We start from the raw sequence: 18,589 nt of genomic DNA, 5'->3' as shown, positions 1-18,589 counted from the left end.
GGAAGTAAACAAATCCATGCAGTACCCCTAGTAACATGTGTTAAATTTTGATACTGTTCATTGATGTTGACGTTGCCGTAAAAATGAATAGTGGATGTAAAAAAATGAAAAACCGAAAGGAAACCAACATGCATACGTGTCACTCAATCAGCGGGGGTAAAAAAATTCCAAAAAAATCTAGAAAAAAGGAACCCTTGCGGGCATAGTGATTTTAGGGCCTATTCGAAACAAAGGTGCACAAAACGTAGGAATGGAGACAGATATGGGAATAGATGAGGAATGTCATTGTAAAACATAGGAACGAGATAGCACAGAAAACCAAAGCGAAAACTGGACGAAGGAGCGTTTGCCTTGATTGAAAACATGCAGGAAAAATATTAGTTTTTTATTTAGCTAAGTAATGATTTGCTTTTGTTTATAGCTGAAGCATCTTCTGTGATCGAATATTTTATTCAAGCCCTGTATGTTTAGAAAGTCCTAAAAAAATTTTTAGTCCCAACTAAAAAGTCTCTAGTCCCTATATATTTGGTTCCAGGGACTAAACATGGACTAGAGGTTATTAAATGACATAATAAAAGACTATGTTACCCATATTAATGGACTAGAGGTTATTAAATAACATTGCTAAAAACAAAGAGATTGTTAGAAAAAGTCCCCAAAAGTTTCAAAAAAGACTCTTTTTTGGGGACTTTTTTCTTTAGTCCCAAATGCTTATTTTAACATGATATGCATAGGAGAATTAGGTGGGACTACATTATTAATAATCATTATAGGTATTAGCTCCATTTGAAGGTTGTAATTTTGTTACTCTGATGCAAATGCACATGCCTTTTTGCTCACTGGAAGAGCAGGAAAATGTCAAACTTGAGATGGATCTGACACATGCGTTAATTCATATTTTACCAATGATGCTCGGTGTTTCTCTTGTCGGGTACAAGGAGAGATCCCATTCTGGCAGCTTCAGTTGCTAATTCATCACTGTTTTGTACCTGTTCTTTGCAAAGCTACATTCTCTAAGGGGTACCAACACATGGTTGGAATCATCCATGTTGTGGGGTTATAAAAATCACAACGGCAAATGGTCTCAATAAAAAATGAGTTGGACTTGCGGTGTCTTTGATTTGCCAAAGACCCACAAATGCTACCAATCTAGGGCAAATTCAATAAGAAACCCTAAAGTTTGTATGCTTGGTAAGCACTTTTTCTATGGTTGATTTAAGGGTCCAAAAATCAGAATTATTTGAATTGATAGAAATGTTGGCTATTTAAGAATCATAAAATTTATGTTGTTGTGAATGAATTTCCTATGAATGAGCAACTGGTCTGCCATTCTACTGTATATGAACATGACTATGATAGCGATATTTTGTCAACTCCATTACCAATAGAAATTCAATGTGTTTTTATTTAATACTCCCTCTATTTCAAAGTAAATGACTTAAAAATGACTCGACTTTGCGCTAACTTTAGTATAAAGCTGAGTCATTTTTAAGTTACTTATTTTAGGACGGAGGGAGTAATATATTAGTTGCAAGCTTGGGTTATGTGAAGGAGGCATGATGGGACATGTGCAGAGCAAGTAAGAGTATGAGGCACGGTGTGTGAAACATGTGCGGGGAGGTACCCGTGGAGGGCGGCCCTCATCTCCCGCTCAAGAGATTAGTTTAAACATTCTGTTCCAGTGACGGGGTTCAGCAAAAAAATATGTTGTGAGGTGGTCGAGCACATCCCCTTTGCCATTGACAATGTCTAGACGCGATGTGACTAGATGGACCACTCAGCCACGATCGTCGAAGGTGAGAAGGAGGATAGGCGATGACACAGGTAGGACGCTTTGTTCAAAATAATATAGGTCATGGAACGAGAGCGGAGGATGAAAAAAAAAGGCCCGCGTCCCCTTTTATATATAAAAGTAACGACCACATACAACCATACAAATACAAACACCACCCCACACATACTCAAGGCTAGAGACACAAATGTTGAAGATCAGCTACACCCTATACACCACTAGTGCATGCAGAAAAGCCTAGCTATGACATGATAAATAAGGCTTTGCTGGCATGGTAGCCCGACGCCACTTATATGACACCATTGTTAAAAAATAATGATGGCGTTGGGTCCCACGTCAGAGGTATTGTACGTGCTGATGGGGTGTCATGTAGACAATGCCACCATTATAATCGCTCACCTAGGACCATGCAAACGTTTCGGGCAGCCAAGAAAAATCCTAGCACATAACATCTAACATTTAACATTGCACACGTGAAACTAGATTAATAGAGCAATGCATTTCAATTAATAATAAGTGCCATTCTCACAAACAATACTAGCTAGCTAGAGCTAATAAGCAGTTATTAATTAACGATAATCTTCACAAACAATACTAGCTAGCTAGAGCTAATAAGCAGTTATTAATTAACGATAATCTTCACAAACAATACTAGCTAGCTAGAGCTAATAAGCAGTTATTAATTAACGATAATCTTCACAAACACAAGAAAACTAGCTATAGCATGAGTTCATTTTGCACAAGCAACCTAACATAGTTAAAGGAGATCCATGACGATATATCATCCGAAAGTCATGGCGTGGGATGTTCCTGATAGTGACTAAAATGACTTGTCCAACCCGAAGATTCTTTACACCGAGGAAGTTGTTTCATCCGAACGCACTGAAGATAGTGTGTCCGTCCGTGTGCACTGCGTAAGCACATGTGGTGACGGAGCCCTGTCCCAGAGAATTTTCATATTTAGAGAAGTTTGTTTTTTTAAATAATATTTTCTGAAACACGAATACAATTCAATTATTTTAATAAATATTAAAAATCAAAAATGCGACCATTTTATAAAAATCACCATAAAAAATTGAATTTGAACTTATCTTAAAACTGTAAATATATTTTATATCTCGTAACAAAATTAGAAAATGTGAACAATTTTGAAAACATGAACATTTAATAAATTTTGAACAATTTTTTACAAACATGACCAAGTTTTGAAAAGATGTGAACATTTTTTGAATGTGCAAACATATTTTAAAACGGGAAATTTGTAATTAGCGAACATTTTTTTAAAAACAGAAATTTGAATCTGTGAACAAATTTTGACGCTCTGGAAACATTAGAAAGTGCAAACATTTTCTTAATTTATGAACAAAATTGTAAAAAAAATTGTTTTGTATATGTAATTATTTTGAAATGGTGAACATTTTTTAGAAAGTGAAGAACAATTTTTGAAACACCGAAAGGAAATTATTAAACACGACCATTTCTTAAATTTATGAACAATATTTGAAGCGGAAACATTTTTTGAAACTCCTAAAAAATGGAAACATGAACATTTTAACAATTTTTGAATACTTGAACATTTTGTGAAGTTCCAAATAATTTTAAAATTAGAAAACAAGAACATTTTTCTCCTTCAAAAAGGGAAATATGATTTTTTTTTAAAAATTGTGAACTACTCCCTCCGTCCCAAAATAAGTGGTTCAAAAGTGACTCTACTTTATACTAAAGTTTATACAAAACTGAGTCATTTTTGAGTCACTTATTTTGAAACGGAGGGAGTAGTTTTGAAAGCAAGATTATTTTTAAAATTCCAAAAGAAATTCAAAAGTTTTGAACATTTAAAAAACAAACTGAACAAAGTTTTAAAAATGATCAATTTTGAAAAATCACGAACAAATTTTGAAACATGAACATGTTTTGAACTCACGAAAAATGGACGTTTTGTGAACATTGTTGAAACATGAACTATTTTTAAAATTTGAACATTTGTTTATAATGAGAATATGTTTTAAAATTGTATATATTTTTTAAAAATTAGAAAAGTACAATTTTTTTAAAAGCCTGCACAACAAAACAATAAAACACAACGATTTATTAAAAAGTTAAAAAGAACGAAAAAATAAAATTAAAATTGGAAATGAAAGGAAAAACGAAATAGAAACACAAGAAAAAAATAGAAAAGGGAAAAATGAGAAAAAAAGAAAGGGAAAAGATTATCTTCTACCGACCCATCGTGCGCGGCCGTCCGGCGGTTCCACGTCCGTTCGATCGTTTTTATGCAACTCATGTGTTATTTCAGGACAAACATTTCGGATATAAGTACAGGTGTTTCGGGGTTCGTCTGATTGTAAGGGCGAGTGGCTAGATCTGAATTTTTTTCTGCAACATCCTCATTATTGCAAGAAAAAATTCTGCAACATTAGTTATATTGCAGAACACTTTCCGTAACACCAACGTAAATTTGAAAAAAAAAATCTACAACATTAGTTTTGTTGTAGAAAAATTCCTGCAACAATATCTATGTTGCAAAAGTTCCGCAACACGATCCCGTTGCAAACATCCGAACACAACATTATGCTTGTTGCAAAAGTTGTCACCTCACTCTGTTGGTCACCCCGTATTAAATCTTTATGGCAGAAAAAATTCTATAGCCGTCTGCAGCTCTATCGGGGCCGAAAGAAAGCAATTATTTCCGCGGGAATTAATGTATCGAGGGAGGCGACCAAGTCATATGTCAGGACTTCGACCGGTTGGCTGTGGACGACTGCGTGCGTGGAGATCCGACGGTTATCGTCATGGTGGATGTTTATTAGATATCTGCCGGTGGATGCGTAGCGCTAAAAAAAAAGGTAAAAGCAGGACCGAGAAAAACCGATGCAAAATCTTCTAGAAGTTCCCAGAACTGAATAAAACGGTTGTAAACCTCTAGAAGATTCTCAAACGGGAAACGTTGAAAGGGTTAAACGGACCGGCTCATCGCATCGCTGCCTGTGGGGATTTCCACCCAAATTAGACTCCAGTCTCCACTCCGGCGCCCCGTCACCGGAGCTCCGCCCGCCAGCCGCCGCCCGCCGCGCCCGCATTCTCCTCGCCGCCGGTATGTATCCGCCTCCCCGCCCTGGTTCTCATCGCTTCTTCTGCACTACGCGGCTGCACAGGGTCCGCCACTCACCGCGGGAGATCCCATCCGTCCCCATCCCCGTTGAACCCTAAGCCCAGATGTGATTTGCTTGCTCTGTTCTCGTGCAGCTTTCAGGCAACTTATTAGTACAAATCCTAGTATGCAGTTAACTCATGCACCGGTTTTGGGGATATTTTCAAGGGTTCAATTAGTGCTAGTTCATCCTGTAACCTATTATTCATTAATTTTCCAATCTGAAACAGCAGCGGACGTCTTTGGGAGCTGGATATTAGCCATCTACCATAGTTTTCACAACCTGAATAGCTTTTGTGAAGTTGTAATTTTGGCCTCTTACTAGATCTTCTTGTGAATCACATGCTGTTTCTGCACATTTATGTTTGTTAAATGGAGAACCGTGTGTGATTATTAACCCCTCTATTTGTGCTCCTACCTTGGCATAGGCATGGAGGCACTTCTTATGAACCACAATCGTGCTCTCAAGGTGGCTCGGGACACCCACCCGCACCCTGAAACCCTGGGACGCCTCCAGCGGGTGCTGATGGGCGCCGTGGCGCATTGTCTCTCCGATGACATGGAGTTGCTCATAAGGGAGTTGGACGACTTCCTTGCCAGATTCAGCAAGATCACCAGGAAGATGGACAACATCAGGGTTCGCATCCAGGCCACGCGCAGCCCTAAAGGACGCCGCTGCGGCATCTCCCCCGCTTCCCAGCTCTCTGGCCTTTATGGAAATGATCTGTTCCGCGCGCTGATGGGCGTGCAGCTGCCCGTGGCCACACCTGCGAAGCTCTGCCTGGAGGTCGCCCTCGCCGCACAGAGCCTCATCGCGCATGACCAGCTCGACATTTTCATCAACCACTTTGAGAAGATTGTCTTCGGGGCCGACACTACGACGATCAGTGAGTACAACATCATGGCCTTCAACGACCACAGGAAAACCTTGGAGAAGTTCGTTCAAGAGCACATTGACCTCGCCAATGCCGCTGCCACATGACATCCACTTACCGGCCCAGCAGAGTAAAAGCTCGATTGCCATAATCAACCTAGCTAGCTGCAAAGACGAAGGAGGATTGTTGATGTATCCTTAGTTGGCTTCCTTGTGTAGTTTGCTACATCATCGTTGTCGAGCCAAGAACAACTACTTATGTATGTATTACGCTACTTGTCAGCGATCGAGTCTATCTTAACTCTTGAGTAGTAGCAATAGTTGCTATCAAGCTGTGCCCTGTGCGCTTGCTCTCTATAACTAATTTTGTACTACGTAATTTGTTTGGCACCAAGTTCTGTTAGTAATAATATGAATGTTACTTTTGCCGGGCTGTATTACATGCCTTCTATTTTAATTCATGCACCATGCATCTATATATTTTGCCTGTCCTTTAGTTTGATGAAGATACGTACAAATGTTCACACGCTGACATGAACAGATTGACATTGATTAACAAATGTCTTGAGTGTTTGTTTCAGAAGTGTTTGACCTTCCAAACCTGCAAGCAAGCCTGCTAACCATGGTTTCAAATGAAGCTGAGGATTATGAGTGACACGCACATGCCAATTGCCAAATGGCGTAATTGTCCTTGAGTATTTTCAGGCTGCCGACTGGCTAATGCAAAGTTGTTCAGTAACATTTAAACGTTGATGATTTCTATTTTAAGAAGAAATCTTCCTTATACTGCTAAGTACTAATTTATCTTTTATTGTGTGATTTATGTACGTACTTGCTTATTTCTTATCCCGAAGTCCTGATGGCCCTTTGATAGCTTCTCTCAAAATTTCATCGTCCAAAATGGCTCTTGTATCACCCTGGTCATGGCACTTATTCATTCTTTTCCCCCTAATAACCTGGCTATGGTACTATTGGCATCTAAATGAACAGTTGCGTCAATTATTTATTCACTGAATGCAACATATATCTAAGAAAAAAACAACTGCTGCTACTGGCGTTCCTACTTGATTGCTTGCAATATTGTAGTGCATTACACAGCAATTTTCCTTCTCCATTGCTTATATCTAATTATCTACACCATCCAGGTAACTACGTACAGAAAACAGAGAGCAAGAACAGGCTCTGCATGCATGTTCTTCAGGAGCTACAAACAGCCAATTTGTTTGCTGGCTCCAACAGCTGGAATTGCACAACGAGTGCAGTGACTAGATGCCACCATGGAGCTGAGCAGTGCGTTCTCGACTTCGAGCAGGCATTTCTCCTGAGCAAACACATGACATACTCCATCACTCCAGTCAGATGCGTCGGCCTGTTCCATATCCACCATTTCATGTGATCTCCTTCTCACTCTTCTTTCCCCCATTTTAACTTCTAAATCAGAAAGAAAGAAACACAAACTGTGTTCTGAAAGGTATATTTCACTACTTGATTCTTCACAAAACTGAGACTTTATCCTGGATTATCCAAGTGTTTGGTAACTAGTTCTCAATTGCTCAATCTGCAGGCATCCATTAATTATTGAGCAGTTTAATGGAAGTTTTATTTCATCTCATTCTAGGCAGGTAACATTTGTATATCTCGTGTGGTATGCATACTTGAATGTACACCCTCAGTTTTTTGTCTGTTTTCTGTTGAATGATAGGCAAAGCTACTGTGTCATTCTTCAAGAAAAACATGTGCCGGACTCATTAGTTTTATAGTTTCTAAAATATCAGTGCACATTAGTTTTATTAACAGTTTAGTCTTATAGTTTGTAAAACATGTGCAGGACTCATTTGTTTATAGTTTCTAAAATATCGTGCGGTATGCCTTGACTCAGGTTTGTTAACACACAAATACAGCTGTGTTATTAACTCGGATACAAACAATTGAACACTTTCCCTGATCAGAAAGCTTGCAAATTTCATCACAAATCTTTGTTCCATTTCAATCAACTAACTTGATTTTCACATCTTCCATTGAACGAAAAATGGTGCCTTGAACAAAGATCCTATGTGGTTATAACTTCATTTTCACATCTTCCATCTTCAGTAGCTAACAAACAGCTACATGCTGGATAAGCCCTACACATGACACCACCACACCGCTGTCAAAGCAGCACAGCCTCTCAATGGAGCACAGGAACGCCATCACTACTTCCACAGGGGCATCTCTCCTGAGCAAGCACATGGCGTATTCCGCCACTGCAGCCTCACAGGTCAGCGTCATCCTGCCATCGTTGCCACTTGCAAACCCAAACTCCTCCTGAGACATCCTCAGGAGCTCGCGGAAGAACGCCGTGCCGAGGTATGCCAGTGGCACCTCGAATCGCTCCCCATCGTCTGTGTACACCACACAGTGTCACTTCACCGCTATTGAGATCATTGCGCAGCACTCCTCGGCTGCTCTTTTCACCGTCATACTCTGGGTGAGCCTCTTCCTCCCCATGGCCGCCATACTCTGCCACTTTTTTGCCAGTTGGGCAAGCCTCTTGGCAGTGATCATGGCTGCTTCTCCTTGTTTCTTGGCTGAAAGTTCAGAGAATGTTTTGTACCCACTAGGTGTTTAAGTGGTTCTTGGCTTGTGGTTGAACTAGTGATGACATGGTGTTGCTAAGCTGATAGATTTATAGGTGAGAGTAGAGAGAAGCACCATGCAGTGCAGTTGTAATGTATCATGAGTTCATGGCAAGTTGACAAGGGATAGAGCCATGAACTCAGAACATGCAAAGCTGCAAGAGCGCAGGGCAAGCAATGTGATCTTAATTAGATTTCAATGGGCCATCAGTTTGCCAAATGTTGGAGACTATCAGTATCAGTACTAGCAGTGTAGTCTTGGGTGCTTGGACATTACAAATGGTTGCCATGCTGACCTGCTTCAAGTAGTGGCCAAGAAGAGACTTTTATGACATCATATACAAATGGTTGCCATGCTGACCTGTTTGATTTTCGGCATCTCATGTAGTAACTGCTGCTTCTTGCATTTCTTATCTCTCGGATACGGGAGTACACATTTTTTGTCATATATGTTTAGAGAACATATATGTCTCAGCAGGCCTTTCTTGCATTGATCTTTTGACCGCTTTCAAATCATAGTACAGTTGGGATTGAAACTTATGAGGTGATGGTAAAATTAATCTGTTGTAATGGCTGGATTAATGTGTAGGTGATAGGAGGAGGAGGCTGGGGTAAGTAAGTCAAGTGCATGCACCTGCCTGCCTGTCTGTCTGTCTGTGCGGCAAGCTTGCTGGAAAGGCTGATTTGATCTCTCCAGTCACTCCAGGTATGCTCCCGAGAGCCAAAAATCCGCGTCCGACAATTTGACACTTGAATACTAGGCATAACATACGTCTCTTGTATATATTGAACTTGAACACAAGGCATGACATGTCTCTTGTATATACAACTTCAATAATTCAAAGGTGAGCTGCATCAAGTAGGGAAATATGTGTATCATAAATGGTGCATAAAAAGGCAGGTGAATCAAGCAAGGCGCATGCATGACATGAGGCAGGTGGTCCGGACTTGCTCATTCATGCACTGAGCACACCAACACGCTCTCCGTGAAGTGTCATGCTACGGTGCAGAGAAGGAGGCCATGCATGTCACCACTAACAGCGCGAGGACTTTGCCTTGTGGCGTACAGTTTTACGAGTCCCCCGGTTGTTGTCGCGGGGAGCCCAAACAAATCGATCGATCTCACGATCCGTTGTTAGGATGCCATTATCGTGCAAGATGGTTTTTGCAGATAGATACTGTAGTACTTATTTTCTTTCTGAATATAAGTATTCTTAAAGATTTTAATATAGACTACATAAGAAACAAAATGAATAAATATACATTCTAAAATATGTCTATATACATCCGTATATAATTCGTACGTAAATCTCTATAAAGACTTATATTTAAAAATGAAGGGAGTATTATAATTAAATTTAAGACAGCATTGCAACGGCCATAGAAGGGCGCAACATGTGGCCTTCGCCTGCTAATGGCTTGCATGTACAAGTACAACAAACTCGATAGATCTCGTTTCGTACTTCCCTTGATGTTCTGCCACAGACTTGATGCCACTAATTTGTGCTACTACGAACGGTGCCTAGAATCAACAAGGAAAGAGACTAGCTAGGGGTACGCGGTACCGCGGATGCTTCATCCAGCGTCGGCTGTTGAGCTTCATCAGCCGGCGAGTAGTTCTGCTTGCTCGGCAAGCACGTGCAACTCGCCTCTTCTTCCTTCCTCACCTTGAATCAACAAGCGAAAGCGCCATGACGAGGTCCGTCGTCAGCTCAACAAAATTCAAAGTGTTCAACAGAAACAGAAAGGGGCTCATCAACGGAATTAGTAGCATGCTTATGTGATTTCGGTGGATTTAGGCATAATGCCCCCGATCGATCGCACGGCTAATCTACTCCCTCCTTTTCGGTTTATAGGGCTCAAATATGAAATCTCATCAACCAAGGTGAATTGTGAGTGGATGACATTAGTTTTAACTAGCCAATGAAATATTTTTCACATATTCAATTTCCAAGGTAATAAATGTGGCATCCTCCTTTTCATTGAACTTGCATCATGGATGTAGAAAACGATGCATGCATAGCCACTAATCTCCTTTCTCTAAACTCTATGAATTAAATATGGCGTGGTACTCAAAGCATTTTAACTCTATTAGCACTTCTGCTTCGGTACACCCCCCTATACACAAGAACGGTCCAGATTAATCGATACCTCTTCATAATAAAGGACGGGATGGTCATATTTACGTATACGTTGTATTTTTTCGTAGGCCTCCTCTGCTGGGCAGGCATGCTCATGTTTTCTCTATTTTTAAAACCGTTAAAAAAGGTATGTGAGAAGTATAAATCGAACCCAACACCTTTAGGAAATATAAAGGCTGCAGTAACCAACTAGGCAACTGGACCTCATGTGCATTATTTGTTTTTCAGTTTACTAAACAACTTCAACAAAGCAGTATTCTCTGTTTTGTTTCTTTTTCTCTTTATTTTTTCCTTTTTATTTTTTTATTTCCTTTACCTTTCTAAATGCGTTAGCTTTTAAAACCTGGCACCAAATTTTTTTAAAATGATGATTTTTTTCAAGTTCGTCAATTTTTAATCAAAATAGGTGATTTTTTTCACAAATTGATGAAGTTTTTTTCTTTCTAAATTCGCGTACTATTCCTCAAGTAGGTGAACTTTTCTTGAAAGTTAATTCACTTTTTATAAAGTTGATTATTTGTTATTTTAAAAATTGATGAACTATTACTTAAATCATAATTTTAGTATTCTAAACCCTAAAACCCTAAATTGTTGGGAAGTTGTTAACAACTATGGAAAATGTGTTGAAATTTTAAAAATTTCATACAGAATTTGAAATTCCAAAATTATGCACAAATTAAAATTAGGTCCGTTTCATGAGTCAGAGTAACATCATCGCATTATAACATCTTTTCTGCGCTTAGCGCCATCCGTGGGTTCACATTATATACATGCATACGTTTATTAAACGCATGTTGCGTCACCTCCGACAATTGTATTTCTATGTTTTCGCATGGGAGATTATAAAAAATGCATAGAATGTCAGTAATTCAAAAAAAATGACGTGCCGCCTTGTGATGACCTGTAGGGCGTGTGAAAAAAATTTGGGTCCGTTTCATGAGTCAGAGTAACATCATCGCATCATCGTATTAAGTGAACAAAAATATTGAAGAAGATAGTGAAAAAAGTCAGGTCCATTGCATTGTTTATTTGTACAAAGAGCTTACGCTTGTATTAATAAAATGTTTATCATACATTCTAAAAAAACACCGCATATTAAGAAAATATATAATTTATTTTTAAGTGTTCATGCATATTTAAAAATGTTCAGCGTAGCGATTTTCACAAAAGTGTTCAATGTGTATTTAAATATTGTTCAGTGTATATGAAAAAAAAATTAATATGTATTTAAATATTGCTCTGCATATATTACAAAAATGTTCAGTGTGTATTTAAATACTGTTTAATGTATATTAAGAAATATTCATCGTATATGAAAAATTAAGAATTTTTAAGAATTTCAAAACTGCGTACACTTTTTTCATTTTCTTTTCTTTACAAAAAATGTTCATGTTCTAAAAGGTTTTTTCAATTTCATACTTTGTTCAAGATTTTCAAAGATTATTCGCATTCTTCCTTGAAATGTGTTCACATTTTTTCCCGCAAATGTCAAAGCTTGTTGGAAAAACGTGTCTTCCTATGTACTTAGTATATAGAATATATAGATTCAATTCGTCAACCAATAGTTGTGAGCTCAATTGGTGAGGAAGTCCCTGAACTACCAGAAGGTCTGGAGTTTGAATCCCCTTAAAGACAGTTTATTTTTCATGACACTTAGTTCTTTGATTGAATGGACCGACCCATTCAAACACAGCGTATGCGTGACCCATTATGTGTATACTAAATTGAATACAACTAGTGAAAGGTCTATATTGCCCTTATACTATTTGTGAGGGGGGTTGTACCGAAGCGGGGCTCCTCTATTACACTCAAAATGAGCCTAATATAATAAAAATCTAAAACTTTTGAGATAAGCCCTATAAAGCGGAAAGGAGGGAGTAATTGATATTAGCATTTCTGGTGTTATCTTACTACTGTATATCCACCATATGTACATGTACATACCTTGATCTTCATTTGGAGTTCCTTGATGTAATCAGCAACCAGATCCAACATGTCGGACGTGTTGGTTTGCTGCGGGATGTCAAGTAAACCAGTTAGCTCAACACCACCCTGCTAGTTCGGCACATGAAACAAATGGGAAAGTAAAACAGTCCAACAATTTCTTACTACCAGTGGATTAATTCCTGGCAGAGCCATGTCAGTGTATGGCTTTGGCGTTCCAACAGTTTGTTTAATTACCTTCTCCATGTTGGGGACGAGCTCTTGCAGATTCCGCACCCGCTTGCTGATCTCCGTCCTCCTCCGCAGCTCAGCGATGCTTCTTCTATGTGATGAGCGATCCTAATGAACGGGCAAAAGTACTAATCATGCACTGCCCAACAATTTTACTACTAGCGGATTAATTCCTTGCAGAGCCATGCTCGATCGTACGTACAGCTCGTTCATTACCTTTTTTACTTTGGGTACGAGCTCCTGTATCCGATTGCTGATCTCCGCCATCCTCACCTGCTTGGCATGGTCCTTCTGTGACGCACAAACAAATGTGAGAAGAACTAATCATATGCACCGTCCAACGATTTAAGATTAATTACTCGTCGAGCAACGCATGTAAGGCTTTGGCATCCGAATGGTTCGTTAATTACCTTTTCAATGTTGGGGACGAGCTCCTGTTTCTTCTCACCGATATCCGTCCACCTCACCTGCTTGTCCGCGACATTTTTCCTATCCAAACACCTGATATGAGAGCCAGCATTTAACTTCCAATAAAACTCAATGAGCAAATCTCACGAGCGAGAAGAAGATCACTGTCCATACCTGCTCTGAGCATCTTCACTCGAGCCCATTTGAAAGACTACTCTCTGTTCAACTGAGTCTTCATCCATGATCTTATATTGTTTTTGCAGTTCTACTCCACTATTCTTGTCATCCTTACTAGTGAACATCCCATCTACACACTGTATGTTGAAGATGGGACGTGTTGGATGCATATTAATGGCATGACTCAACACCGATTCTGCAGCCCTTCTATCAGGGTCATCGGTAGAGACACCCCCAATTTTCACTGAGATTTCCTTAAGGCTTGACAAGTGCTCGATGCCAACAGGTCCGTGCTCATCTGCTCCATTGGCATCAAAACCTAGTTTGAGTTTCCGGAGATTAGGCATTGCATCCACCTCAAATTCTAGCCAAGGTACACTGCACCAGAACTTGAAGTACTTTAGAACTGAGAATCCTGTCTTATTGAATACAATCCTTTCCACAGGCTTTGCCCGGACATACAACGACAAAACAGTGAGCGCGGGCAATCCTCTGAGAACATCAACATCCTCCCATGCCAGTTCAGTAATCCCAATCTTTAAAATGCAGAGCTTGTCGAGATGTCTGATCCACTTGGGGAGGCTGGAAAAGGTGCAAATACTTGGTGACCACTCAAATCTTCGAAGAAACGAAGGAGGAGGGGATACAATGCTCAACTCATCACAGGAAATGCAAATGCTGGAAGGTCCAGCATCCAGAATACTTGAAGGCTTCAAAGTTAGAGACCTGAGGTTGCTGAGTTTCGCGAGAATGGAGCCCACACTATCAATTTTGCTCTTTAGATGACAAGAATGCACTGTTGAACAGGTCAGCCGTAGATCCCAGAGACTTTTCAGCTCGCCGAGGCTGTGCACATTCTCTACTGAGTTAGCACATAGATCAAAATATCCAAGTGTGCAAAGGGATGTCATTTGGCCAATACCATTTGGCAGATTTGTCCCAACGGGAAGACTGAGGTGCAACAAGCTGGGCAAATGAACAATGTCTGATAGAACTGCACTTACTCTTGAATCTATCTTCAGTGTTTCCAAATATTGTAGACCTCGGATCTGGGTTTGTTGTACTTCTAAGGTGACATTGGATGTGACATGCAAATATCTCAGCCGAAAAAGCTCACTTATTCTAGTGAGATCAAAACTAATGCTCTCATCATCACCCCAAAGATGTAGGATTAGAACTTGAAGAAGACCGAACTCGACAATGGTAGGTAAACACTTGAAGACCCCAAAAAACGCAAGAGTTCGAACCTGTGATAGGCTCATATTTGCTGGTGGTGTTGCTTCTGCATTACCAAAGTGAAGAGACAGTCGACGAACCTTGTCGGCTAGTCTTGCAGTTGTCTGACAATGATCTATTGGGGTGACGAAATTCTCCTCTGTGGACTTGTGTGAGACAAAATCAAGTACCATATAATGCACACTGCATGACAGAACATCATCGTTGTCATTTATATGTACAGGTAGGATCATTCTGCTACTGATAAGTTCATTGAAATAGTTCCTTGATATTTCCTCCTTGTCTTTCTCTTCTGTTGCATGGATAAAACCTTCAGCTATCCATTGCTTTACCAAATCATCCTTCGGAATTATGTAGTTCTCTTGGTATATACCGAGATACATCACACATGCCTTCATATGCTCTGGAAGATTGTTGTAACTAAGGTTTAGTACTTGTTTCATCCCCTCCAAAGGATTTGCCCTCAAACCATAACCTAAGGATTTATTTACATAGTTCCATTGCTCTGGTTTGTTCATCCGGCTTAAAAGACTGGCAACAGCAACAATTGCTAGTGGCAAACCAGCACATTTTCTGATAATACTCTTTGAAAGTTCGCCGAGTTCTGGTGGACATTCAAGTTGAGGACCATAAGCTGTGCTGAAAAATAATTTGCTTGAATCATCGTCAATAAGTGGTTTCATCGTAAGAACATATTTAGAGTCATAACCACAGCATTTCAGAGCTACATCATTTATTTCTGTAGTTATAAGTATGCCACTGCAAAGATTAGCATCCGGCAAAGCACGGTTAATGATATCCCATGTTTGCGTAGCCCATGCATCATCAATTACGATCAAGTACCTGAGGAAAGTTTTAGCATAGTTGTCAGCCTAATAACAAACATCAAATCGGAAATATTATTATTATACCATTAAGGCCTTGTTTGGTTTCTCGAAATTTAAAGGGGTTTGGAGGGTATTGAAAGGGATTAAATCCCCTGCAAGTCAAAATTCACCTTAATCCCCTCCAATCCCTTCCAATCCCCTTGTGGGAGGGATTAACCAAACAAGCCCTAACAGAGATGTTATTTTGCCGAAAAGGCTAGTCTATCATTAACGGACTAGAAGAAAGAAGGAAGTGGCTCAGCAGAACTGCGTAAGACAAACATTGGTTTTCTTGCAAGATACAAAAGAATGAGAAACTTCAAAAGCAACACTTCTCACTTCACAACCCAGCGAAATAAAAATTCACTTAGGAAACTAACTTCTTAGAAGCATCACTACGTCCATAAATTCAACCTCCATGTACTCAGATGACACAGTAAGTTGTCTATATGATGCAAAATCACACTAAGGGGCTGCTCTAATCAATCAATCAATATGTACCCAAAATCTTGTCTCCACCCTTCTTCTGTAATTCTAATCAATCAATGTAACAATATATATATGATCAATCAAGATAAAAAATATATATATACCTCTTATGTTGGAGATAAGACCTGATGTCAGCAATTAGGCTATGCACCTTCCAAGTGTGAGGGGGCTGGTGTGGCCGAATTTGTGAGAGCATGCTGATGAGAAGCCTCCTGATATCAGGTTTTCGGGACGAACGCACAAATGCCCGGCACTCAAATTGTCCTCTGATTCTACGGTACAGCTCTTTGACAAGCGTGGTCTTACCAAGCCCTCCAGATCCAACAACAGACACCACCTTGAGCTTCTGCTCTCCATCCTTACCCAGCCATGCTTCAAGCTTATTCAAGTTTTCATCGATACCGACAAGCTCCCCATATGGCGTGGGATGCCAAGAGCGGAAAGATGCAACACATATAGCAGAAGAAGCAGCACTGCTACCATTGTCACCAAGGTGGTTAAACAAGCTGTACCGCTGAAGCGCCTCCTGAGAGCGAAAACTGAACTCCCTGATCTTGTTGGCCATCCATAGGCGCCATTTGAGCTTCTCCCGCAGCCCCGATTTGGGCTTACTCCTACGGCAACTAACCTTGTACTTCTTACGGCAAGGAAGAAGGATACCTCTCATGGAGCTGGCAGCGTTCTCATACTGATCGACGCTGTCCTCCATGTCGTACGACAGCTCGCGCACCTCCTTGGTCAGGCACTTGACCATCAGAGAAGGGGCCTCTGCTCCCGAGTCGTCTTGTTCCTGTAGCAAGGCTACAATCTTTTCTAGATCTTGCTTGATGAGAGGTATCTCATCCACCGCCCCCCGGGACAGCATGTGGCCTCGACGCACCAGTAGCGCGTCGAGCTTCGCGGGGAGTCTGAACATGGCGTCCACCAAAGCACAGACTGGAGTCCCCATTAGATCTCCCTGAGACATAAGCCAGCGTACAATACATGATGGATGTATAAACCAACCGAGAGAAACGCGAACGACAGAAATCAACAGAGATGACACCAACCGTACCTGTGGTTGTGGAGTTCCTTCAGACGAGAGCACATTGGTGTTCATCCAATCAAAATAAATTTCTCAGCCCACTCCTTCCTTCCTCTGGCTTCTCCTAGCCTACAGCTCCTTGGCCTATCAATCGTCAACTGCTTGGTTACCCTACCAAATGCTATCAATGGGGAATCTCCACTGCATCGACGGAATATTTTTTGCAAATGGACTGACATACTATACATATTGCATATTTTACGGATCGATGTCAACTGCTCTTTAAGATACATTATCTCTACACAGCGGCCCTCGTCGTCGTGGGTTGCCTCGATTACCGTAAAAGGTTTTCTCTGCTTTGTATACCGCCAACGACAGATGCTGGGGCAGACAATACTGTCAAAAAACTGAAAAAGACAAAAAAAAAATGCGAGCAACACCGGATCGACGAAAATTGTAGTGTCCCGTAGCTGTTGCGTCCACCGAATAATTTCATCATACTTCAGTGTCATCGAATTACGGCGTGCCAAGCAACACCTTCAAGAAAGACTGCGACGACCACGACGCTCCTGCCCGGACTAGTCCTAAGATTTCTCCTGGCACGCGAAGGGTAGTAGGGGAGAGGTACATCCGACGCCCTTCAGGAAGGGAGGGGGCACCCGCAAGCGTCACCGCATCGGTGTCGGTCAGATCCGACAGAGATTTCTCCCGACCCCTCGCACCCACCATCCGAAACCAATCCTTAACTCCACCATACCGACCATCCACCAACATGCGCCACCACAGTCACGCGAACACCGCCGTCGTCTCACCACAGCAAACGCAGCGAGGTCGGCTAGACTGAGACACAACCACCGTAGACAGGGACTGGCAGTACCACAACCGCGTGGGTGGGGACAATCTCCACCGACACACACGGTAGCAGACCGGACGCGGGCGCAGGGGCATGTTGAACCCCCTGCCCAGCCGGCCCCAGACCGGGCACGTTAAGCCCCCGCCGTCGCGTTGCAGCAGACCCAGCATAGGAGCCGCCACCCCCATCGCTCGTATCACGCCAGACCAGCCGAAGACGATCCGCCGAAGACCGAACCGACCCACCCTGACCCAGATCGCCGATCACCAAACCACCCCGCCGCCAAGGGCAGCACCACCACCGCACCTGTCGCTGGCCCCTGCCGCCAGGGCGCCGGACCGCTGCCCGTCGATCAGCAGCCCACGCCGAACTCGCGGCCTTCGCCACCAACTGGGCCAGATCCAGCCTCCGATGCATCCAACCCCGAGCACGCCCCACCTGCGGGCCGCCACCGCACCGCGAGCTCGCGCCCATGTCTCCGCCATCGTACGCGCCAGCTGATACATCGTCGGCCCCACGCGAACACGACGCCTCCGCACGTCAAGGCTGTCCCGCACCAGCCCCAAGATCCGAGCGGAGGGGAGAGGAAGCCCGCGGCCGCCAACGCCACCAGGGCTTCGCCCGGCGGCACATGCCGACGGCGGCGGGGAAGCGGGCCGGAGGAAGGGGGAGGAAGCCAGCGGCTAGGGTTCGCCCTGTCGGTCGTCCGCGGGGGCGACGCGCGAGGAGAGGAGAGGGGATTCACACGTTCCCGTATCTGGTTGCCTCGATTGAGACAATGTTTTAAC

The 18,589-nt window shown here is 41.9% G+C and overlaps 2 protein-coding genes and 1 pseudogene across 4 annotated transcripts; 1 reads left to right on the top strand and 2 right to left on the bottom strand.

The window, feature by feature from the left end:
* Nucleotides 1–4,735: 4,735 nt before the first annotated feature.
* LOC123451804 lies at nt 4,736–6,242 on the top strand. The gene is made up of 2 exons (XM_045128346.1): nt 4,736–4,886; nt 5,372–6,242. The coding sequence occupies exon 2, from the start codon at nt 5,374–5,376 to the stop codon at nt 5,923–5,925; it is 552 nt and encodes a 183-aa protein (XP_044984281.1). The 5' UTR covers nt 4,736–4,886; nt 5,372–5,373; the 3' UTR covers nt 5,926–6,242.
* A 1,523-nt stretch (nt 6,243–7,765) lies between these two features.
* LOC123451805 lies at nt 7,766–8,951 on the bottom strand (annotated as a pseudogene).
* Nucleotides 8,952–9,673: 722 nt separating this feature from the next.
* Nucleotides 9,674–17,206, bottom strand: LOC123451802 (disease resistance protein RGA5-like). 3 transcript variants are annotated; one of them, XM_045128345.1, is made up of 8 exons: nt 16,979–17,206; nt 16,029–16,882; nt 13,331–15,412; nt 13,159–13,237; nt 12,965–13,039; nt 12,755–12,856; nt 12,518–12,586; nt 9,674–10,099 (listed from the first exon to the last, which is right to left on the bottom strand). In XM_045128345.1, exons 1-8 carry the CDS (start codon nt 17,021–17,023, stop codon nt 9,977–9,979), a joined length of 3,429 nt encoding a protein of 1,142 aa, XP_044984280.1. In that variant the 5' UTR covers nt 17,024–17,206; the 3' UTR covers nt 9,674–9,976. The 3 variants fall into 3 exon arrangements, with proteins under 3 accessions (XP_044984280.1, XP_044984278.1, XP_044984279.1); XM_045128343.1 differs by having other exon boundaries at nt 13,159–13,249; nt 16,979–17,203; XM_045128344.1 differs by having other exon boundaries at nt 12,965–13,036; nt 13,159–13,249; nt 16,979–17,196.
* Nucleotides 17,207–18,589: the final 1,383 nt, after the last annotated feature.

Source organism: Hordeum vulgare, chromosome 5H (assembly GCF_904849725.1).
Source record: "Hordeum vulgare subsp. vulgare chromosome 5H, MorexV3_pseudomolecules_assembly, whole genome shotgun sequence".
NCBI lineage: Eukaryota > Viridiplantae > Streptophyta > Magnoliopsida > Poales > Poaceae > Hordeum > Hordeum vulgare.
The sequence above is the reverse complement of the archived record's forward strand: the minus strand, read 5'-3'. Positions and strand labels throughout refer to the sequence as shown.